The sequence below is a fragment of the Gymnogyps californianus genome, chromosome 3 (genome assembly GCF_018139145.2).
Source record: "Gymnogyps californianus isolate 813 chromosome 3, ASM1813914v2, whole genome shotgun sequence".
In the NCBI taxonomy this organism is placed as follows: domain Eukaryota; kingdom Metazoa; phylum Chordata; class Aves; order Accipitriformes; family Cathartidae; genus Gymnogyps; species Gymnogyps californianus.
Genome location: NC_059473.1, coordinates 77077162 through 77102251, shown reverse-complemented (window position 1 = coordinate 77102251; position 25090 = coordinate 77077162). Strand labels below are relative to the sequence as shown.

Sequence of the window (25090 nt, the reverse complement as noted above, 5' to 3'; positions counted from 1 at the left end):
CCACTTCACTCACTGTGTGTGGTTCCTACTTCCCCTTTAAAGGTCACGGACAGCAAAACCTCACTGGTGGTGACACTGACAGGCTACAAATTTGGAGTTTCCTTGTTTAGGATCTTAACGACAATGACTGGCACAACTGGCCTCACAGGACAAGTTATTTATCACCAAGCTGATACATACTCAGCTTAAAAGCCCTATCTTCAGTTCTGCTAAATGCAGTAGTTACTGTAGTTTCCTCATCAGACAGGTAGCTTTTGGAAATTAAGGTATTAAGAAACAAACAGTAGTGATTAAATATGGTTCTTTTCCTACAAACACTAAAAAAAAAAAAGTAATCCCACAAATCCTACACCTTTCCTAAATGTGGGGCTTAAGCAGAACTGGCAGTTTTTCCTATTTTATCCATTTACCTAATCCAGAAGTAGCTGCAATTGTTGTGGCTTTCTCAAACAAACCATGATTCACATTAAAATGACAGAAAAATGATCCAAAAAATGCTCATGTACTCTAAATTTTTTGCACTGGTTCCATTTTCTGGGTATCTCAGACTGTCATTCAACTGAAGCGCTAGACATGTCTGCACTTGCATGGATTTAAAGAACTGAGAACAAGTACTCCCCCTCTGCTACAATGCACTTTGTTCCACAGACCTACTGCTCTTCACTGGAATTAGAGCACAGCAAATGTTGAACTGTTTCTATTTGACAGAGAACACATTATTCTTATATGAATTTAAATACTTAAATTACTTTAATTTAAATATCAGTGTACTTTCTCTGAATGTCTCAAAGTCCTTTGAAGTATCAGATTTTAAAAAGATCCCTAGTTTATGTGACTTGATTCAAGACAGAACTCAAGGCAAGTGTGTGCCCAAGGTCACACACCCTGTTCACAACGGCAGGAATAAAAGCAAAGCCCAGACTCCTCAGTCTCAAGCTCTAACACCTCTTTTCTGGTCATCATCTAGGACCGAGCAGTAAAAGCAGGTCCAACTGGGGTAGTCTCAAGGCACGTAAGTGCTACCTATTCTTCCTCAGCAGTAATAGTTCTTCCTGAAGTGGTTTTGTGACACAACTGCCTAGAGACGACAACCCAATTTACTTTTGATACGAGCTCACTGAAATCAAGAGGCTGAATTTCAGTGATTAGTGCCTAGCTTATCTATATGCCAGTTCTGTAATGTGTACAATGAAACAAAAAATATTAAAGGACAAAGGATCTGGAAGGAACGTCTGCAATTTCCATGCTGTAAACACTGTTTAAATACCAATAAATCAGTGACACAGAAGGAAACACGTTTAAACGTGACAGTTACAGTTTGGATTATGCAGACTGTATTGCTGGATTATGTCAAAGCAAAGCAATTTGTATCCAAAAGGAGCTAGATCTGTACAAACCCAAAAAATACAAAATAGTTTCTGCGGCAACCTGCAGTAGTCTGAGGATTTAAAAATTTCCTTTAAAAGAAAAATCTTAATGTGGTGACACTAAGAAACTTACAAGAGAGATCCAAAGCAGCATTTTAATTCCTGTCCAAAATAATGCTATTGACTTGCATTTGTTTACAATTACAACAAGCTCTTCTCTATCAGAAACACAAGACCAGCCTCACTGTTTCAAACACATAATCCAAGTCTGTGCAAGACCGAAATAAATACCGGGCAATTCAGAGGCAAAAACTACTTGGATGAGCCTAAAAACCCAGCAGAGACACCCCACCACCACACACACAAGCGGTACGCAGCCCTTCTGGGACCAGGTGGCAGTGGGGAGGCTAACGACAGCACCTGCATTGTCGCTGTAGGCAGTAGCTGGATATCCCGGAGAAGGGAGCTAGGAAGGACCTGCAAATCCCCCGAAGTTACCCTCCAGTAGCTCTGAACGACGCCTTTACGGGTCGAGCGAGGAGCCCGCAAGGAAGCACTGCTCCTGCCTCCCGGGCCCCGCAGCTGAGCCGGGACTCGCTCGCTGCAGGGGGACTACCCGGGCCCCCGCCCCGCCTTCCAGCGGGGATTTCTCCCTGGGGATGCGCTCGGGGAGCAAGACCGCCGCCCCCAGGGAGGCTCAGCCCTGCGGGGGCCAGACGGTGGGGGCACCCCCCGCGGCCCCAGCCCCTCGCCACCCGGGGGGTACCTGGTGCTGGGGGCCCGGCCTCGCCACCCTCATGCCAGCGCTGCGGGGCTGGGGCTGGCCGCGCTCCCCTCGCAGCCCCGCCGCCGCTCTGCTGCACGGCCCAGCGCCGCCGGGCGGGCCCTCCCCGCGGCCCGGCCTCTGGCCCTCCCCGCGGGCGGAGCGGCGGGCAGGGCGCTGCCCCGCCGGGGCGGAGCGGCGGCCGGGGGAACAGCTGCTCGCCGCGGCCCGCCGGTTGCTCTGTCTCGCCGGTGGCTGCCAGCCCCCGGGAATGCCAACAGATGCCCCGGACGGGGGGAGAAGCGGCGGCAGCCGCTGCCGCGGAGGAGGCCGCGGCCCGGAGCCGCCCGGCCCGGGGGCAAGTGCCCCCGCAGAGCCCCAGGGCCCCCCAGTCCACCCCGCCCCGCTCCTCCGTGCTGCCCCCGGCCCGGCTGGCGAGCACGGCTGAGGCGCAAGGGCCCCTCTCCCCCTGAGCCCCGGTCTCCTCTGCTCCACTCTCCTCCCCGGCCCGGAGAAGCTCTTTGGGCAACACTTTTTTTTTCTCCTCTTCCCTGTTCCTTATGCAAGAGTTTCTACCTTGTCTTTAAGCAACAAAGTAATTACGGCTTTTAAACTGAGAAATCACAGGAGGTTAACATTTTGTAGATATTTGTGTGACTAAGTATGCTGCTGCAGAAATTTGGCCTCCTGCCTATTCCCAAGATCATAACAGTCCTGGGCAAACATATGTTTTGCAATCACATCAGCAAAACACTCAGCCTTTGTTTGCAGCAGGCTGTACTTCTCTTGTCGACCCCCCAGGGCTGTAAACTCTGCCAGATGCCTTGCATCTCCCACCTCTTTTGGTTTGGGATTTTACGGCACCAATTATTTCAAAAGAAACAAGTCCCTGAGCTGGCCCGCATGATTTTTTTTTTTTTTTTTGTCTTCCACAGCAATCTAAGATTTGTAAAGCTAAATTCAGTTAGATCATTTTCCTTCAAATATTTTGAATTAAAATAAAATATGACAGACCCCAAGAGGAGAACTGCTATTGCAGTTTTGATGGGAGGAGGCCAGGACAGCTCTGAACCCCCGAACATACTCATTTGGGGGAGGAAGGCTTCTGCCTACAATTCAGGCTGCTTGGTTTTGAGTCCTACCAAGCTATCTAACAACCAAGCAGGGAAATTCCATGACACTGAACTTTACACTTCTGTTAAATGTAAAACTGAACACTGAAAAATTGTTCACAAGCTGTTCCTGTTATGGGTGTACAAATCTTGCAGCAAAATGCAGAAAACACTGAGGACAGTGCTGTCAGGGGAACGTGGCACCACGACTCAAGGCAGCACTTCTGCACATTTCTAATGCTAAAGCTTTAAAGGCTTCCTTTCCTCTCCACTTTCCAAATACCACCACCTCTCTGGGCTATGCAATTAACTCTGGAGAGCCAAGGGATACTCTACTTCTGAAGGCTTAGCAGCAGTTATAAGGTTAAACTACCTAGAGATACCCAGGTACCACAGCTCCTTACTTGGGCCCTTGGCTTTGAGCTGCTAAGTTTCTCCAGAAGAAACGAAGTGTGCTTCATACCTACTTGCACTTCATAAAAGGCTCAACAGAAGCATGGAAAAAGAAGAAGAATGCAATACTGGCAAGGAAGGTTGCATTTTGTGAGCTAATAAAATAAACTAATGAAGAACACTTTAATTCCCACTGGCTACTTCCTTACTTCAGGCCAAAACATAACAAAAAGAGAAGGAATGGGCTCCTCTTGCAACACAGGCAAAGAACTGGCTTGTGCTCAGAAAAACTGTTGAAAAAGAGAGTAATTACCTGAAAGCTGAAATGCAAGAAGATGCCTCACCGTAAGAAGTCTTCCTGGATGTCAGATGAAAGGTCATCCTCTTCAATGAATTTGTTAACACTCTTGGAAGAAAAGGGTAGAAGGGGGGAGGAAGGAAAAAGAAGAAAAAAAAAAGGAAAAAAAAAAAAAAGGGCAGCACTCCCTCAGTTCCTTGAAGCATTTTTCTCCCACTGTGGTCAATTGCCCTGCCTGGATATTTCTGAGGAAGCCTCTTTATGTTAACATTTGTTCCTATACAAAGAACCTTGGCAGATACAGATTTTTCTCTGACATCGTCAAAGGGAAATTCTCTCTCATTAAACAACCAACTCAACAGCAGAAGGTAGGAAATTATACCATCTTCTTCGCTTTCTGTATCAGGATAGATGAAGGCAGTGACAGCATGTCAGAAAAAGCGTGTACAAAGGGGAAGAGGAAGTTGCACAGCCATAGCAAACAAATAATAATGGTCTTAAAAGCTCTCCCATACAGCCTGAGTACACAAGCTCTGCTCAGGCCCCAGGTATGTCTCTGCCTTAGCAGAATCTCATCACCCTAGTCTGCTGCAAGCGCTTTCTCCACCCCAGCCCTCACACAAGTATTTCCAAAGTGCAACTCCTCCAAATTGAAGAACATGCAAAACTGAGCCACGTGCTCATCTATAAATCAGTACGCAATTGTAGACTGAAATTATTTCCATTTGGGGGCTAGTAAGACAAGCTACATGAGCAATTTCATGAGGGAATATGGTTTGGCACTGGCACAAAGCTCATTTGGGTACAAATGAGTGCAGAACCCAGTGCCGCCGGGGGACACGGGGACAGATCTATGGTACAGTTTGCATAACTTGAGTGTTCCCCTGGGGAAACACAACAGTATGTTTGACCATGTATCGATGCAAGTAAACAGAGATCTAGTGCAATGCTCATGCGGGAAAAAACAACAACAAATGTTTAACATGAAAGTATCGATAGATACCAAGTTTCCTTTCACCCAGAAAGAGCGAATGATAGATACACATGAAGTCACCTAAAGCAAACACCACCTAAAGCATGGAACCATACTCTTTCATAGCAAGCACTTCCATAAAAGCTGCTTGCATAAAAGGATGGCATTCAACATCTGTGCACTCTAAGTTAAGTCATCAGAAATGCAATTTTGCCTTATTGCTACAGTTAAAGAAGTGTCCCGGTGAAGCTAAAAGGAGACCAACCAGGTACAATGTGAAAACCCTGATCCTGCAAACACATATGTCTGCACTTAGCTGCTGTAACTTGGAATAGTTCCATTTCAGTCCAATAGGGTGACTTTTTTGAGTCAAGTTCAGCACAAACAGATGACTCTGAAGAACTGGCAAACCAAGATCTTAAATTCTTTCCATAGAAAAGCCATCCAAGCAGGAGCACTCAAAATGCCTGTTACTGCAATGCCCTGGACATCAAATTAATATCTCGGAGGATGATCAGACGATTCTTTCCCAGGAACATTTACAAGTAAAAACAGATAATTCTTCGGGGCTCTGAGCTACCTGATTTGTATTAGTTCTTAGGACTGGATTTCTCTCTCTTGTGGTTTCATAAGGTTGCGCCAGCTGTGGCAAGATATAGCAAGCTTAGCAGAATGGATGTAAATACCAGCATTCACGTCTGAGTGTCTTTGAACCCCCTCAGATGGCTAATGGCCACAGATGCATGGTGTCTCCCATCTGCAGCTACACCAGCTGAAGAGGTTACTGCACTAACCTCGGTGTCACTGCACCCCGGGGGGGACGGGTCTCTCTCCTAAGACTTGCCCACCCAGCTGCTGTGAACAGCACTCAGTACTGCTTACAGTCAAAGTAAGCGATTGGAGAACTATCTTGGGTTGGGGGGGTTTTGATTTAATTGTTTTTGCTCACTTTGACTGATAGAGGTTAGGCAATACTAACAACAAACAGATCTCGGGACGTAACTCCTAGCGAAGCAGCAGCAATAAAAGCATGGGGGCAAGAATCTCTTCAACCAGAACAGCTTGAGCAGCTCCACCTAATCTGGCACCTTAATGAAGTCACCAGGTATTTCAGCAATGACTAAGCAGCCCCATGAACATTTTTCCCTGTGGATTCCTCTCGTTCCTTGCTGTCCACAGCCACTACCCTTTTCATAACAAATTTCAAATGTATCTCCTAATCTCTTCTATCCTTTTATTATACATTTGTTATTTCTAAAATAGCAAAAATCTTTATCATGATAACAATATGGGAGGCACAGCAATCAAACCATTCATTACAGTGACAAAAGAATTTAAATTAAATAGAAGAATATATCATCCTAGCATGCAAGTCAAGAAAAAACGGTCAGTGTTTCAAAGCATTCTTCTTGATTTAACCTTAACAATCTGATTTGTCAGTCTTCAAAAAACTCACTCTATTAGAATTAGTACATAATTCTAAGGAGGAGGATAAACTGTATTCTTTCTACAATCTAAATTCTTGCTGTATGTGTCAAAAATGATCAGCCCTTAGGAATGGCATTGCACCTGATACCTTTATAATAGTAAGAAAAACAAGTTGTTTAGGAGAATGGAGGGCTGACAACTGGCCACATCAGGAAATAAGTTTCCACCAATATATAGAAGCTTTCCTTTTGTAGTCTTTAGGATTGCAAGGCTGGCTAAGACTGAGCATTTTACAATATTCAGAGATTATATTTATTGTCTGTTTTTCAAACCTTATCCATCCTTGAAATGCTCTTTTTCTATTTCTAGTTCTCTCTTACATGCTGCTTTCTTAATGGCCACATCTTCAGCTTTAATGGGCAAATGACTTGCAAGTACTCAAGGGGTTTTGTGAGTAATTACAAATCAGGTCACTCCTAGCCCACTGTATCCCCACCAAAAGACCCAGCATCTTTTCTCTCAGAGCTGCAAGAGGCTGTGAGACTCGGTTGTTACACCTGAGCTGTTCTCACAGTTGACTGACTTTAACTCACCAAGCTCCAGGAACTCCAGTGGCTTTATCTGTTCCCTGAACTATTTGGTTCGTCACTCAGGACTCTTATTCCCCCAAAACAGTCATTCTTCTGGTAATTTCTGCCTTTAAGATTTCTACAGCTCACCGCCACCTCTAAACCACAAGTTGTTTTTCTCTCCCCAAAGCTTGTCCAAATTTAACATTCCCTTCTGCAGTTATTAGGTAGCAGAAGTACAAAGTTTAATTTAGGGACCTATAAGAAGTTGAGATCTTGAGATTATTCATGCTTCGGCAAGGACATGAAAACAGACTTATGGTTTCTAAGACTACTACAAATAGGTAGATTAAAGATGCATATCTAAAGCTTAATAGATTGAAAGAATGTCTTACCCGATTATTCTTCCCCCTTTTTATGAGGGTACACAGCTCCTCCTAGGCTGATAAACAGCAGCTGAACTAAAAAAGTTGTTTGTCTGGCTTGCTGTGAATATCCAGCAGTAGAGAAGCGGGTGGTTCTGATACCGTTCTGAGGTGGCTCCAGGCTCATGCACTATGCAAGAATACTCTGGTTAACAACTCCTCCCTAGACCCAGCTCTCCCAAAATGCAAGTCTGTGTTAACTAGTTTCAAAACTGACCTTGATAACTCACAGGTAACTTCTGATCTTTTGGTGGCTAGAGGGTGTATGGAGAGGGGATCACTTGTCCAACTGCAGATTGCCACTCTCTGGGGAATGGAACATCTGCAGGCTGCCAGCCACTCTGCAGTCTCTCTCAGTACTAAATAAACATTAAGGTTAAAAAAACCCTAGTTTAACCTTAATAAAAGAATGTATTTGGAGTTCAATCAAGAAAAATAAAATTTAACATAGCTCATAGCTGTCTAGAACTGGTTTGGCCAAAAGAGGTCTCCCCTCCTCCTTTCAGTTAGCAAACTGCTGGGTCATACCAATGCCCAAGACATTTTGCACAGCTCCTTGGAGCTGGGATCCATTTTGCTATCTTTTTCTCAGGCCCCCTCTCCCCAAGATGAGTACTGAAAAGGGACAAATATCCTTTCTCAGTTGAGTGAAAACTGGGAACTTCCTAGTCCTCATAATTGATTCAGTTAAGAGCAATGAGACAATGCAGTACCTTACTTGCCATGCTACCTGGAATGCTGTCTGACTGTGCTTCACCACTATCATGTAAAGATGCTGTTGGAAGGCCTGTCCTATATGATGGAAGTTGCCTTATCACTCTGGGCAATCCACTGCAAACAAAACCTTTTACACAATGCAAATGTGCGCCTTCAAAGCAAGGGAAGGCCAGCTGAATCACCTCTGTGGGAGTTTAAGGCTTCTGGGTTTTTAAAACTGCATTTGACCTCAGAAACAGTCTTTATATGAAAAGAGAAGAAAAAGCAATGAAATGCATCTCATTCTTAGCTTCTGACAGAAATCAGACACAATGGCAAGCACATGGGGAAAACAAAAAAATGCCTTTAGGATTACTGGAGTGTTACACCTGGCTTACTGGAATTGGGTGAGACCATGACAGCAAGTGACCCAGAGCTGCATTGCTGTGAGGTTACGGTGAGTATGCAGGAAATGCTGTGCAAGCGTCCTGTGAAGAAGTTGCAACTAAAACCTACTTTCATACTCTGGTACATACAGACATGCAACCCAGAAGCTCTTCTCCTCACCAGAAGCTTTTTTTCATCTTTACCTTTAGGGGCTCAGGTTTATTTCTAGAAAATTGCTTGAAACTCTGACCTGAGGCTCATGCCTGACTTGATTTTGCAGGTACAACAAACAAAAAGTTTATTTCTGCAGAGCCTTCACCAAGGAACAAACTAGCAATTTATAAACTGCTTTGTTAAGACTTCTTCAAGTCAACCCTTATTCTCACGTATATCCACACTACAGCCAAAACCTAAGTGATTTCCTTTTTTTTTTTTTTCTTTTAATAAATTCAATGTTTTCCCCACAAAAAGACAAGTAAGAAGAATGGAATGCAACAAAAGCATGTCATGTCATTTAATGCACTTCAGGAAGACTCTTATGTTATTTTTCTATAGCTTGATTGTTACAATGAGATAAAATCAAGTGAAATGAATATGGGAAGTACCACTAGAGATTCAGGAACCCTTATATCAGTAACTGCAGTTTGGGGAACTGTTTTGTGGCTTTCTTCTTACACTTGCCACTTTCAGGCACATGCTCAGTGTGCCTCAGAGCAGCAGACAGGAAAAAAAAAAAAGAAAAATCAGTTATTTTATTTTCAGTTTTCAGTGTCTAGCTGTGACCCAAATAATACACATTATTTATCTGAATTTGAGAGTTTTGGAAAACCATCACAGTTTTTTTATTAGGAAAAAAAATCCAAATACCTATAAAGCTGTATTCCCCTTGCATTTTCTATAATGACCTATCTTGATGGTAAGGTTGCAAGTTCCTCGAGACTGAATCTCCCTCCATATTTGCTTAATATATATAGAGCCAAGTACAATAATATTATAGGTTTTATCAACTCCTTTAGAACATTACCTTGGCAAAAAGTTAAGTACAGAAGTAAGTAACATCATCCTAGAAGAGTAACCCACATAATTGATTTAATGATAGCAGTTAAGAACACAGATCATCCTCTAGGTACTATTCAACACCTGACTGTTACAAGTTAAGGAGATAATACTAGATCTGCCATTTTCATATCAAATCTGGTTCTTTTACTCTGGTTCTTTATACTCAAACCCATGAAGACCTCTGCTTAAGGAGAATCATGAAAAAAACCCAGATGAATCATGTATTTCTTGCCATTTTTGGCAGTTACTATTGGTGTTTCGTTTAAATTCAGACAGCACTGTATTCTTCATTCTTCTCTATTTGAGAAGATGACGTGGCTAAGACATTTTGACCCAAATCAGTTTATTGGCCTTTCCTTTCTAAAAGAGAAATGAAAAAGCACTGCTGATACAAATCCTAAAAGATCTGGTCTGTCTCCTACTCAGCAATCAAGACCATTTCCTACAGTGGGGTTTTACTATTTTGACACTTGCATTAATATGCTGTTCCTTTCTCTTACGGTAAGTTAAAAGGACACTGACACCCACCCAAGGGGTACAGCAGGGAGCTGAAGCCCCCGGCCCGCTGAAGGCCACCCCTGCCCTGTGACTAGCGACAGCCAACACCTGCTCTGACGAGCCGCAGAGCAGGCGCAGCAAGCTGCAATGCCACTACCAACACATGCTTCAAGGACATTGTACACATGCCGCTGTTTAACATAGCACAACTTCTTCATCCTCCAAAATCCTGGATTTCTCTGGAGCTTGGAGAGCTCCCTCAACGCCCCTGGGACAAGCTGGCCTGCCACCAAGCTGCCTGCAGGACCATCTCCTTACCCTCCTACCCCCACTGCCACCTTGGCACTTTTCCACAGGCCACAGAGGCTTTGGGTCCCTGCAGGATAACTGTAAAATTGCAGGGAGATTTCTGCAACTGAGCTGCTTGGGGTTTCAACAAAACCACAAACTTTTCTGGGCTTTGCAATGCTGCTGTCTGCAGTGACGACGTCCAAAGAGTTGAACTGTTAATACCTTACCCCATTTACCTTCTGAAATGCATATTTGCTAGGGGAACTAAGTCAAACAGACTTGAAACCAATTCTAGCACTTTCTGTTCAAATACTGTTTAAGTGTCTGTCTTTGTTTTTTTAAAAAAGTTAACCACAATATTGGAACTAAGCCTTAAATCCACTGTTTGTTAACAATCATAATTTTAAATCAACCACTTGCTATTGTGAGAGAGGAAAGGCCACCTACCATTGTTGGACCACCCTGACTAGTTACTATACAGCATTTTAAACATGCGATACTTCAGAAGTCCTGAGAAAGGCCAGCACTGTATGTGTAGCCCCTCAGATTCAAATGCGCTGAAACCACACACAAAATACACACAGCAGATGTGCTGCAGAAGACACAATGCTCTCAAATTTCCATAGCAGAATCAATATTTTGCAATCAAGCTAGCATTAAAGCCTGATTTATAGCAGTTTTCAAATGTAAATAAACAAAGTACAAGTAAATAAATAAAAATGCACACATACCATACTAAACACACACAAATTTTACTAAGACAGTATTAAAATAGGGATAATGTCCTTAAATAAGGGGTTTAGTGTTTACAGTTGACATTTGAGCTTATAAATCTGTTTTAGTGGATACGAAGCTATAGCATTCAAACACCTTCTCATTTTGTCAGTAAAGCTACAAATCTATACCTGTCCCTCTGTTTCTCACCAGCGTGACAACTGCCCTCTAACTGCTCAGCAGGGATTCCAAGTCAGCAAAACAATGCAGCAAATGAAAACTTGGGCAGAACCAGACCATGTCTTCACTACTGATGAAGATGCAACAATGATCACTGAAGCCTGTAAACTAAACTACTAGCAAAAAACTCTGGTTCATTTGTTGACATGCCTATATTACTAACAACAACAGAGAGGATGATTTCTCTTTATCAGGGTGTGTTTGTCATCTTCCTGAGAAGTCCTCTTGAGAAAGACTACCACAAAAATCATTCATTCCATTATTTTTGTAAATGTAAAGATAAATTTCATAAGAGTAACAAATGATTTATAACTTAACATGAAATGTGACTTGAAAGAAATTTACATGTACCGTCACACTCTTCTGAAGCTGGTAGAACTGAGGCTAAACCAGGTTTGGATTGTAGCCAACAAGGGCCAGAGACCAACTCCCAGACCTGTAGCAAATAAGGAATTGCTTGGCAAAGCGTAGGTCTGGAGTTGTCAAGGATCACTGCACGATGGCTAAAACAAACAAGACTGGGATGAGTCCAGGATAAATTGTTTTGGTGAGCTTAAACATGGGGCTGACAGAGAAACCAGAGCCAGGATCTGCATTAGGATCTGAACCAGTGAAGACTGGCAGGGCAGAATTTGGGCATTGGGCTAGGGAAAGAGAGAGGACTCCCGAGGATCATCCGTCTAGATTTAAACTTAAGCCTGGTGGGAGTCATTTTGCTAAGGCAAGGTGTTTGCATGTCCACAGCCAGCAGGTGAAGTTTAGAGCTTGCACTACCCAGGATCCAGAAAGGGAGGTTCAGCTGTGGCTAATGAAAGGGGTCCCTGGGCCCCTGTAAGAATAAACAAACAAACCCCTGCATCCCTGAACTCATATTGCAGTATCATCTATATTCTTTCTTTCACGTGCAAGGGCCACATTTTCTACAGTAAATTTGTTCTCAGGGCTACAGAAGGTTAATGCAACATTACACACACAGGCAGGCACTTTCTTAATAGCTGTCCTGCATTAATTCTTTTGTTGAAATACAATCAAGACATTGCTGGGAGGGAATGTTTTATACTAGGGTCACTTGCGACTTCAGGTTGTTTCTGGCAGCACATTGCCCTGGCTGAGGGAAATGGTCTTGTACAAGCAATCAAAATACATCGTCTGACCACGCCTAAGCTGACCTGAACAGGAAAGAAGGATAACCCCCATATAAACTTGTACAGCAATATGTTAGGAGTGAAGGACTTTGCCCTGTTTCACATGATACAGCAACTGGACAAATTCTCCTAACGGCTCTGAACCTTTCTTAAACATAGCTGCTCTGAGGGGCAGAGGGAAGAAGAAAGTAGCTAGAGGCAAGCTGGGGAGCTGGTTTGCAGGGAAAGACTCAAGAGAAGAAATCACTGGATAGGGGCCTCACATTTCTGGATGGGAATGTGGGCACAGCCCAGGTGTCCACCATACATGATGTTAAATCAACAGATTTTGAAAAAACATGAAAAGTAACTGCAGTGCATCCAGAACACATCTAGCTCACTGGGCACTGCCTGTGACCTCCCAAGTATCACATGTATAATAGGTCTGAACCTGCCCCAAACACATCAGACACCTGGGTGTACCCACACAGCAGTCATTTTACAGAGACAATGTAACCAGCTACCAGAAACCCCAAATAACCAAATTCCTTTTTTGCCTTGTCTATATACAATCTTCCAGGAGCGGGGGAGGGGAGGGCAGGGCAGGAGTGGAAGAGACAGGAATGTGTGTGGGTAATGACAGCACTATTTATGGGGTCCTAAAAACAGACTAACTCTCTGCATGGGTACTCACTGATGAAAAAAACAACTGCCTGCTCTGCCTCATAACAAGACAGACATTCATATAAAACAAAACATACATTTAGATTTTTGGCTTAATGTTCTTGTCTCTGAATTGTTGCTCTACATATCAAGAAATGATCCTTTGTTTTAAGATCCTTACTGGCCACAAGTTTCCCAAGAGAGGGACACTACATCCTCCAGCACTGACAGGCCTGCCTGGTAATAAGCAACCAGCATGTATGGGATAGATGGCACAAATCCAGGGCTGAGTATAGAGGAATCACAAGAATAGTCTCCGAGAGAGAAAGTTAAGGCGGCATCTGGATACAAAAATGACAGAAAGGTACTGGTCACAATTATCCTACAACCCTGCTATGCTGCCTTGCGTGCCAGCTTGTTGACATTTATGTGGCTATTAAAAAAGAGAGAACAACCACAAACAAGTCACTATGCAAAACTTTTTTCTACACGTACAACACTAAGGAACATTGGACACAGAGGTGTCCAAGCCAGTCTTAAAGCAATCAGCTTCACGTTGAGAGTGAACAATTCTCAGTCAACAGTAGCTGAAAACATGCTCAATCCCAAGCATCTAGAGCATGGGAAGGACTGCAGCCTATTTAAAAGTCAGGAATATCATCAAGAGCTGCAGTAGAAACAGAAGTCTGAACTTGGCAAGTAAATGCCTTTTCCGCTCCTGTTTAGAACAAACTCTCTTGGTGGAAGTTGTCTATTTTCACGTAATTTAATTTTGCATTTGAGTATCCTACTAAATTCTTAACTGAGCTATGCATGGCTAAAACATTTTTTTTTTAATAAAATACAAGAATATAATGATAACTGGGTGGGGGTTTTTTTATGAACGGTTTGTTGACAGAATAGAGCAACAACACTTTACATTATAGTTTTCAAACAGTAAATAAAACCTCTAAAAGCAAACTTATTTCATGTTTTCACTGTCAACTAGCAAAGTATCAACTAAAAGTTAATGGCATTTATCCTGCTATTTTGGTCACCATCAGATTTGAAGGAATACAGCTGCATCCATTTTTCCCATATGTTCTATACAAGTCTCTCCCTAAATATGTTTTCCTCCTCTCCTCACACAAAACTTCCACCAACTGTTGGAGAAGCCACGCAACTGCATTTGACACTAATGTGAACTTCCTGATCTGACCATCTACAACCTTTAGCCCATGTTCCCAGTTGTCTCAGGGGGCAAAGGGAGTGGGCAGCTGCTCAGAAAGTTTGTAACTAACAGTACATTGTGAAAGGAACATGAAGGGAACTAGAGTCAACAAATTAGATTTGAAGATTTAAGCGAACTGCCCAGAGAAACAGCACATATTTTTAGTCTGGTAACAACCTTGAACATTACATAAGTGTATTGTGTACATTACCCTGGAAAGCATACAGTTCCTGTGGTGGAATGGTGCTTAATCTCCATGGCTTGCTGCTTACAAACAACAGTTTATATCAAGCAGAGGATCCCATCTTAGGTGCCCTTAAACCAACTTGAAAACCTATTAAAGCAGCGCTGCAATTATGTGAAAAGTGGGTGGGGAAAGACCCAGAAAGAAAGCTTCCAAGGTTTTTCAATTAACTTCTAAGTGACACTTCTTCTAAGAATCAGCGTGTCTGTTCCATACTGTGAAATTATCTTCCAACTTTTTCCTTTGCCCAGTATTTTTGCAAACTGACTAGTACAGCCAAACACAGATAGGAGACTCAGAAGAGTGCATGCTGAAAGACATTTCAGCAGGACCCTGGGTTCATGACCTATTTTATGTAATGGAAATCTGCTTAAATATGAATCAAATTAGATACCAGAACTCTTTACATTTAGATGATATCGACTTCTGTGTGTATTCCGTAATACACGTGTACCGGTAAGGCTTGCACACCAAGTTCTTCCCTGGTAGGAAGCCCCTTCGGCAAATACAGTCACAAAATTCAGAACACAAAAGCCAGTTACTGAAGAAGACACCTAAAAGAGATGAGAATGTATAGAGAACAGCTGGGCTTTTAGATTCAGATCAGTGCACACTCATCACAATTCAGTCACAAGCTGACTTCCCTCTTCTCAGCCTGGGCTCCCTCCTCCCTACATCATCCCTCCTTCATTTCTCTCACCTTCCCCACCATTACTTGTCTGCTTAACTTCAAAGAATCAGAAATTACTGTAGAATGAATCTAATTTTCCAATTCTTACTACCCTGTCTGAATTGCTTACTGTTAGCCTGGTTGGGCTGTAATTAACTGAATTGTGCTCTGGATCTGTACGGCAGCCCCATCTGCTCGCCTGACTCTAGACACTACTACTACAAGCACCGGTGATTACTTCATGGTGCCATGTGTAGAACAGAGGATATTCTCCCTTCAGAGCATGTCCCAGTTCCAGCAAGCACAGATATGAAAAGTCACTATGACTTGGGTCATACAAACCCAGGTAATACAGACAGAAATCAGGATAACATTTTTTTACTGTTTTATTGTTTTCAGTCTCTCTCGCCCCCACTGCTTCCCAAACTAGGACAGCTCAGCTCTTCCATGACATGAGAACTAGAACTGTAAAAGGGGTTAGAGTGATGTACTAAAGCTTCAGGACAACAGCCTGCAAGCAAAGCAGGCCCCCAATACTCCTCTAAACCTCCACCTGCAAAGACCTTCTTTCAAGGTATGCAAAAGTCTGATTTCTGCTCTGCTACAGGTTGCTGCTATTTCCAAAAGACCTCTAGCTCTGCAAGAGCAGGTTATTACTTTGCTGATGGCTCATTATCAAAGCCACTTGCAGACTGAAAATGTCTGAACTGCCCCAGGAAACACGAAGTCTAGCAGAATTTATCTGGGTTTAAGCTTGTTATTATGAACCTGAAACTTGCATGAGTTCACTAAACGCAGGCTGAGTTTCAGCTAGTATCACACCACAACTTCCTTCTACCTCAGAAGAACTCAGAAGGCAGAGGTTGAAAACTCTCCCTGTACATCATATACATGTAAAAGTAGAAGAAAACAGGCTGCACTCCTCCCCAGTGCCTGACAGCTGGATCCACTGGTCATTAAGGAGAGGGGAGAGTGCAAACCCAGAAAAGGCAGTTTCTGGAAATGAAGGATGGCAAACCAGAGGCTTAGGCGAGGAGAGTAAGAAAGAGCATCTGGGGCCAAGGACTCCTAGGGGAAGGCATCCCTCTACTTGTCTGGCTTAGGGACAGCCCCCCTTAGTATAGGGACTCACCCACAACAGCAACTTCATAAATTGCTGTGTAGTACATCAGCAATGAGTGGAAACCACGTCTCTCAGACTAAAAGCAGTTTTCAGGGGGTGAGGTTTAGTATGCGATTCAACTTCATTGAAGTTTCAAACAGGGAAAGTTTAAGATAGGGCAGGCACTTCAGGGAAAACGTGGGTTTACCCAAGTCTGTGACCAAACTGCAACTAAATCCTTCCCAATGGCCTGAGAGCTTTGCTGTATAACCTCTGCAGATGGATTAAATTCTTAGAATTGAACTTTCAAGTTTTATTATTAAGCAGAGCTGCTAGCAAACAGAAACACACAAATTCGATGTGAAAATAAAATGGTAGCCTATCTATTCCTTCCACTGCAGCTACTGTATGTTTTCTCTATTTGGACAAACACTCACCCAAGCTTGGGACAATTCCAGCTGGTTATGTCAACGGTTCATACAGCAGCGGTTACATACAAAAACTAGTCTTCAGTGTAACTCTATGGACGTTATTACAATTTCCTTCTAAAATCAGCAGCATTATTTAGAGATGACCTTATATGTTATTAAATCTATAGCATCTGAGAAAGAAAATCCAGATGCCTTTCTTTATTTCTCCTCTTCAGAACAAATACAATAAATCACAGTTACAAAGAGCATCTAATTATCACACAGATTTTGAGAGGCATTGAACTATCATTGATTTTGAAATTAACACTACAGGCCAATGACAAAAGATGTAGGAGTACCTGTTAACATAATTTAACAAAAACAGTTACGTCTCAAAGTAAAGAGGGACTTAAAGCCCTTCAGTAGGCAAGAAATAGTGGACAGCTGGCAACATTAAGAGATTTAATGAATACAGCAGCATTCAGCAGCAATTTGAAAACTGTCTGCTTGGGAAAGGCTGAGTTATTAAAAAAATCTCCATTTATAAACAGTGTTGATGGGATTTAAACAGCCTGTGTAAGAAGGATTAAAAGTCAATTGAAAAGTCTGTACACATAAGCAAGCAAAAAGAAACTGTACCCTTGAATTCTGTACATACTGTTTAACCTTATCTCTGTTTCAGTCTCCTGGCACACAGCAGGGATAAAATAGGCTGCCTTATGCATAGCTGGTGAGGTGGGCTCTGTGTTAGGGCTATTTAATGCTTGTACAGTGCTTTGAGCTATACTGTCCCCTCACTCCCCCCTCTCCCTCTTTTAAAGCTGTATACTAAAAATCATCATTTACCATCCCCACCAGGTACAGCTAGCAGATACGAGAGACAGACATAAATTGCAAGAGTCTGTCCAGGCATGCTATAATGATTAGGTGTTTTCCCTCCTTTATGTAACTGATGATCTTGCTATTCTCTGTTAGACATTTATAAATGTATACCTTCAATATAACTAGTGTAAATATTGACAACAGGGAGGCAAGTGGGGACTTCTGGGAGGAGGAGGAGGAGTAGTGGGTGGGAGGTGAGAACTAGGCTTTAAAGTTTTTTTCCTCTTGCCTCCAAAGTATCCTGTAACATTGTGCTTTACACAAAAGTTATTATGGCTTTTAATTTATGTATCGCTTCTTAGAATAAGAAGACAGACAGGAACACACAACTAGCTCTTTTCATTCATTAATTCCTCCCCTATCCTTTCTCATCTTCTCATCTCATCCAAAATCCAGCCTATTCTGGTAACCTAAGTTGCCTATTTCTGATGTGCCTTTTGTGGCCAAAGCTAAAGAGCATTCAAGGTGAAAACATACAATACCACGTCTTGTCTTGGTTTCTCTAGCCTGTATCATAGCCTAACATTTGATTTGCTTCCTTTGGTCTCGTCCAGGATACAATAAGAGCTTTATGAAAAAGCTCTGTAAGAATCTGGGCCATTGATTTAAACAAGGACTATTTAGCCATGACACACAGCACTAAAGAGAACTGCTCAAGAAGCCAGCTCTGGAAGCAGTATTGCCATTTCAGCACAGGGCTCTAACAGTAGCGCAGTGCTAGGCAGCAAAGCTGGACGGCTTCTGGGACCTGAGGGTATGTCTTGGTGCAGTCCTTCACCGCACTGTGTTAGAGCTAGTTCAGGTACGTCCAACACAGCACCACAAAACATGTTGTAAACGTATTCCAATTACTTATCTGTGATATTTATCAGCCTATGCTTTTTCCAAGGGATCGCACAAACCATTACATAAACATAACCAGAATATTACTTGCAGAAGGGGACAGCTATTCCACTGGGAAGTGGAGTTATATTTAAGAAACAAACAAACAAGCCACAGATATTTGGGAGTACGTTGCCTCCATGCAAATTTAGGGGGGAAATGAAGAGCATCAATATACAATAGCCCTAGGGAGAGTCAAATAGCTAATCAGCTTACTTGCTGTATTTGTATAAACCACACAAAACACTCAAATTCTGTAGGAGATATACCTTCCTAACTCTTATGGCTGCAAAGTTAATCTTTTAAATGCAGTTTTACTGTAAGTCAACACAACCCCGTTTCCACTAGTCTGCTAGAGCGTGAAACTACCATGATAGCAGCAAACTTCTCACTCTCTTACCTTCGTGTAGGTGAAGAAGCTAAAGCCCTAGTACAAACATTGCTTGATGAATGCCTCCTCCAACAGATTTCATCATACAGTTGTTATCTGGTTACTGTATACTCTCTGTATTCATGAGTATTACTCCTTGCATTTTGTAAGTATGGTTTTATATCCTGCAGAGTAAGAAGGATATTGTCATTCAAAACACATTTGTGACTATTCATTTTGCAGCAACGTGTTCGTGGTCCAGTCCTTACTCTGGATGACATACTCAGGGAATCCACATCAAGGAGATGGAAATAAACGTAGCAAAACCAATCCCTTCTTAAAGCTCATCGCTCTTTTATGCAGTTCCTACTGCTGAAAAAAGGAGGGTTTCTTGGTACGTATTTCTGTTTGGGCTGCAAAGTCAGCACAGATAAGATAGCTGGGTCTCCCTATTTATTAGTGCCCCTACCTGTTTATACGACAATAAAACAAAAAGGACTGGACTGCCATTCTATAAGGGCTATGAAAGATGAGGTGAACCTTAAAAACTGAAAAACCACCTTGCATCTGAATGTGCTCAGGCAGCTGCCTCATTGAAACTCCTTAAGAGTATTAGTCACAGGTCCCCTGCTTCAGTGCACGTAGTTAGAGGATTATGATCTAAAAAAGTGCAGTTTGGCTCCCTCACTGTAACCTCATCATGTTATTTGGGCATTTGTGAATAGCCAGATCTCCATGCAGCAGAGCTGCTAATAGCATGGCATGTACCAATCACACTGCAAAGCAAGTGATCTCACTTAGGCAGCTTGTGTAAACACAGCACAGCCACACAAATATGACAAGCTTCTGAGCATACTTAAGGTTATTCTATGAAGAATATTTACTGTGTTGCCTGGAAACACATAAATAGGGCTTTTGGGGGTTTCCCCTCCCCCCGATTTTCCATAAAGAAAATTTATGGAAAGAACAAGGATTCCTTCAAAGAAGGGGTTTGCTGTTGTGGTAATTTAGCATACCATACTCTGAAGAATAACTTTTCCAAACAGTATTTCCAAACCCAGCAATGTTCCTTTCTGAATACCTATTTCCATTAGGAAGTATTCTGCTGCTATAGGCAAGAACTGACGGCACCTCAGAGTGCCCTATTTGAACAAATGTACACTGCTGGAACAGGACAGATTGTCCCCATGAATGCATTTTGGAGAAGTACTATTTAAAGCTCCCTGGACATGACAGTGAAACTGAATTTAAATGCTGAAAGAAAAAAGTTCAAACCCTTTGAAAGAAATTATTAATATTTGTGTACCTTCTTCCTTAAACCAATAGATGTTACTTACTTGTTGGCAAACTGACAGGAAAATTAAGTCTTTGGTTATTCACAAGGTCTACCAAAAAGTCAGTAAAAACCAAGAATGGATAGATTCACTGTCTAGTGGTTTCACAGAGAAACAGCTAAACTCCAGTTCTGCCCAAATTAGAAGAGGGTAAATCCTATTTACCTGCATTTAGTCTCCCCTATACTATGTCTTCCATTAATAATACTTAGAGCAGAAATCTATTTCATGTGGAGGAGTGTTATAGAACAGAAATCCCATAGGAGTAAATATGAAGATCGCTGAATATGAAGTATTCTGGTTTGCAAAATATTTACCAAAGAATCCTGTAAGAAAATAAGGTTTATTTTTAAATAATGTATTTCATTAGATCAACTAATGCAGCTGGAAAACTACAGGAGGCAAGCTCTACTTCAGATCAGGCTTAAAAGCTTATCTACTTCTATCAATTGTATGAGCTCGTCTAAGAAAAGCCACTAGCTCTCCCCATAAGTCTGATTTGCTGTTATCACAGCTACAACACTATTTTTATTTGAAAAAGAATGAACAAGCTTAGAACATTTGCTAAATGTTTTTAGTTGTTTTTTCTCCCCATCAAAATAGCAATTAATTCTTTCCTTAAAGGCTCCACTGCTACAAATACCAGAGCAGGAGAAGAAATACTGGTCAGACAACTTATTTTAGAGATACATGCTCTGGATTAAGTGGGATTTCAGAGAAAAACTCTGTGCTAGCCAAGTGATAAAGAGGTTTAGCCAACAGCTTTGCTATTTTTGAGGTAACTTTGTAAAGTGAGCAGCTGTTCAGTTTCAATATATATAGTTATTGAACTCTGCCTGGCTTACCTGATGGGTACAGAAAGGTCTAACGGAAAGTGGCAGAAAATAATTACATATTATTCAATGATACAATCTCCATGACCACTAAAAGAAACACATCTGAAAGAAATTTGTACAGCACACCATGCAGAATACTCAGGAAACAGTTACAAGGAACTTACAAAATCATCCCAGCCGTAGAAAAAGGACAGATGGGACCCTTGAAAGCCTATTCAAGACTAACCTCCTGCTTCAGCAGAATCAACTACAGCTTTGTCATCCTGACAGATGTTTGCCTAACCTGTTTGAAGGCCTCTAATGACACGCGTGCCATGACTCCCAAGGTAAAGAGTGCTCAAATATCTTTATTATTAAGATCTAAACTTTACCTGGTACCATTATCTGAATTAATCTGTGAACACAGAATGACTCTTCAGTGTTATACAAAAAAAATTATCTTCTTTTTCTAACTGCTGAAGAATTTAACACACCACCAGTTCTCGCAGAATACATTGCTAAGACAGACTTTTATTATGCTGTCGCTGTGTGTCTACAACTGTCTTTTCATCCAGATATAAAGCGAAACAAATGCAAGTCTAGGAGCAAACAGCATCAAATATAATGTATGACAGAGTACAGCTGACAGCAGGTATTTCAACTTAAGCATGGCTCAAAGCATTATTGTTCTCAATTCTTTTATGGCCACAGTGGATTTCTGACTGAGAAGCAGGGGGACAAGGATAAAGAAAAGGGTGATTTAAGATTCCTGAAGAACAATTGCTTCATGCTACACTTTTCAGAGCACTGGAACGAAGCTACTAGGAAAAGCAGCAGCACATAACCTTATTGCTCCTGAGAACAATGCTTTGCAGAGGATAAGGGGGGGGAAGAAAAAAAAAAAAAAATATTGAGAGCGCTCTTCCTACTCCCTAATAAAATCAGTTGCAGTACACCACTGGGAAGGGGTGCTTCAAAAGGCTTAGATGCCATCTCTATTCCCTCCCACTTTAGCACCAGCTCTTGCTAATTTTTGAGCATTTCTTGTTCTTCTCCAGCAGACCCACTATTAGTTACTCCAACAGGGACAGAGGTTACTTCTTCAGAGACAGATAGGTAACAGCCTTGGACAGCAAGTTAGCTACTTCATCTTTGCCTCAGAAGATGGGGACAAAATGTTCTACTTGTTCTGCGCAACCTTCTGCTACTGAAGAAGAGAACAAGTAGTGGCTAATGTACTGCTGAATACTGCTGCAATGAACACTCTTTAAGAGGGAGGAATTACATTCCTCTCACCTTGGCATAACTGGAGGCAGAAAGTCTTCTCCAAGCAATTTTTCTGGATGTCCAGTTCTAGCTGATCCAACAAATCCACAGGTTATCCACTGGAGAATCAGCTCCTAACATTTAATATCTTATTCTCCATTCCCAAGCCAGAGACTAGACCTTTCCACACTGAAGAGCAGCAGTAAGAAAAGCCTAGGGAGGGGTCCATCACTGTGCTTCCTTAACAGTAGCTGAAGTTCAGAAGGAATTTTTCACCTATGCTCTCTTCCATTGTTTCTTTTGCTGACAATTTACTACAATTATATCCCTATTCCCTGGTCACACAAACTCTGCAAACAGAAAGCAATCCTGTCCTACATCCTGGAAGGCCCGTATATTTTGTTTCTCACACAACACTAGTAGCCCTGTCATCGCATCAAAGAATAGAGATGGTTATCAGCAAGCCTCTCACTGCATGCACAAAGGGAAACAAAAATACATAGCTGTTTAATAAAAGTCTTGTTGAGGACCTTCAATATACCTATGAAAATTTACACAAAAGCAGGACCAATGAGTCTCCAAGCAAGACTTCACCCAAGTGCATGATGTTCAGATTTCAAAAAACTCGTCACACTTGATTAAGGGAAGGAATACGTGGAAACTCTTTTCAAGTTTTCATGAGTACAGGTGAAACAGAGGCGTGGAAGTACAGACCCCACCTAGGGTGAGATGCAGGTGATGGATGGATAACAGTAGGTTTTTGCAGGAGTGTTACAGAGTCAATGTGAAACGATATTTCTAATGAACTCTATTACGGAGGAAATGCAGGGTAGAAGGGAAAGAGCTTCCATCAAACCTGAATGGATAGGAAAGTGAAGAGGATCCCAGCCAGCTTCTAGGTGAAAAGACAAAGAGAAAGATGAGATGGGAAAGGAAAAAAGGTCTCTAGTTAGACCTGAGCCAGGTAGTTAGATGTAAGCATCTATAAAAGATTCCAAGCACTTGAACTTATGAATGCCAAGGTAGGCACAAAGGGAAAGGGACAACACAGCCCACTAAGGGAAGGAAACTGAAGCTAATTCAACTTGACAGAAGCAGCACTTCTTTTCAATCAAGACAGCCAGTGCTGCCTTAAAAAGAGCCAACTTGGGGACAGTCTGATCGAAAGGATAATAAGAAATGCACACTAAGTTCCCAGAAAGGCCACTAGCTCTCTTTCCTGCAATTTGTTTCAACACGTGCTCTACAGAACATTCTGCTGTGACATTAAGGAAAGACCTTTTTAAATGTCCCATGGTAAGTTCAATTTGTTTTAGCTGTTACCTCCAGTTTATGCCCAAGGAAGGAATACAGATTGGCAGAAACTTGATACATACCATGGTGGGTATGCTCATTTACATGGATCTTCCAAAATGCCGTGGATGTCTTAGGAAAGCCAAGTAGGATACCATTCAGCATGTCCAACCATAGAACAGCTACACCTTGCATGCTCTCCACCTGCCTACGGTAGCTCAAGGATGCTACTGGTTGCTCGCCTTTGAATGTACGTGACAACAAAAATCAATCCCATAGCAAAAAAAGGAGGAAACAATGCTGAGTGCAGCTCTGACAGACAGTGGTATAGCTGAGATGAGTACCTTTCCCTCCACTGGAGCCTCAAACTAATTTGTGAACATTTGCACCAGAGAGAGGATGTGTGTCCAATGGCATAGTAAAGATGGGGAAAGAAGATTGTTGGGAAAACTGGAGATCTCTTAACACCCAATGTTCCTAGCCCTTTCCTCTCATCCTACAAGTAACTTAGGACTCCCTGCCTCCTTTCAAGAACGCCTTAAATAAAAACATTGTGCCTGCGCTGCTGTAGCCATGCACAAAAGCCCTATTTCCACCTTTATTTGTCAATCAGTGCTAGGTTTTCCTCTCTGTTGAACTGGCTGCTCATTCATCATTATGGCTTAGTTTGAGGCAATGATCAGGCACTTCAATCTACATGGACTAATTTCCCATACAGCCAAAGCCTTAGAAAGACACTTTTTTTTCCTACTTACAAGCTTACAATCTCATTGGAGAAAAGAAAACATCATGCTAGAGCAGTTACCGTAGTGGGAACCCAATCAATGACTACGACTTCTAGGAGCTGCCATAACATAATAACAATAAATGAATACCTAGGGAAAAAGACTGAAATCTGTTGTTTGTCAAATTATAATATAAATTAGTATACTAAGCTATGAAGGAAAAAAGCCTACATATGTAATCAAATTCAATGTGAAATCCCACTCTACAAATATCTGATAGAGATTTATTATTATTATTATTGTCCTCTTTAAATATGTTGATCTTATTTATCCAAGCACTGTACTTATCTGAAACTGAAAGCTTACTTTATCATCAAGAGAGGCAATTCTTTTTCCACAGTTTATGTCTGAAAGAGTTCTTTTGCATCTGCTTTAAAATGTAGTTGTGTTCAAGGGCAACCAAATAATGCTGCTTGCACGATATCTCGGTGATTCCATATGAAATATACTTAGCCCATAAACAAAAGCTTTTTAAAAAAAGTTTTATACAGTTGTACAGCTGGGCTTGCAAATTCATCCAGGTCCAAAAGTCTAAAGTGCACGTCTACAGAGTGCAGTCCTACACTTACTGTGCCAGTGCAAGAAGGTGTCTGAATGCAAGCCAGCTTCAGTGCAGAAACTGTATAACCATGACACTGTTTTCACCATTTCAGAGCTAATAAACCCTGCCTCTTAACATAAGCAGCAGATCTATGCCTCCTGGAAGACACCCAACCATAATGAAGGTCAAGTTACAACCCAGATACATACTTGCAATATCACTCTGTTCAGATCATTAACAACCATACAAAACTAGAAATGGTATCAGATTTCAAGCAGCTAAAATG

The 25090-nt window shown here is 41.9% G+C and overlaps 1 protein-coding gene across 3 annotated transcripts in view; it reads right to left on the bottom strand.

The window, feature by feature from the left end:
* The window catches only part of SESN1 (sestrin 1), an 86582-nt gene that overhangs the window by 15307 nt on the left and 46185 nt on the right, over positions 1 to 25090 (bottom strand). Inside the window, exon 1 of one of the 3 annotated variants that reach the window (XM_050894354.1) lies at positions 2134 to 2164. The exons of 1 other annotated variant lie outside the window; for it this stretch is intronic. Coding sequence is in view for 1 of the 2 variants with exons in the window: in XM_050894352.1 (XP_050750309.1) it covers positions 1788 to 1793 (6 nt within the window). In the remaining variant the exon portion in view is untranslated. Of the gene's footprint in view, positions 1 to 1787; positions 1815 to 2133; positions 2165 to 25090 lie in introns of those variants that run through there. One more of the 3 variants, XM_050894352.1, reaches the window with a different exon arrangement.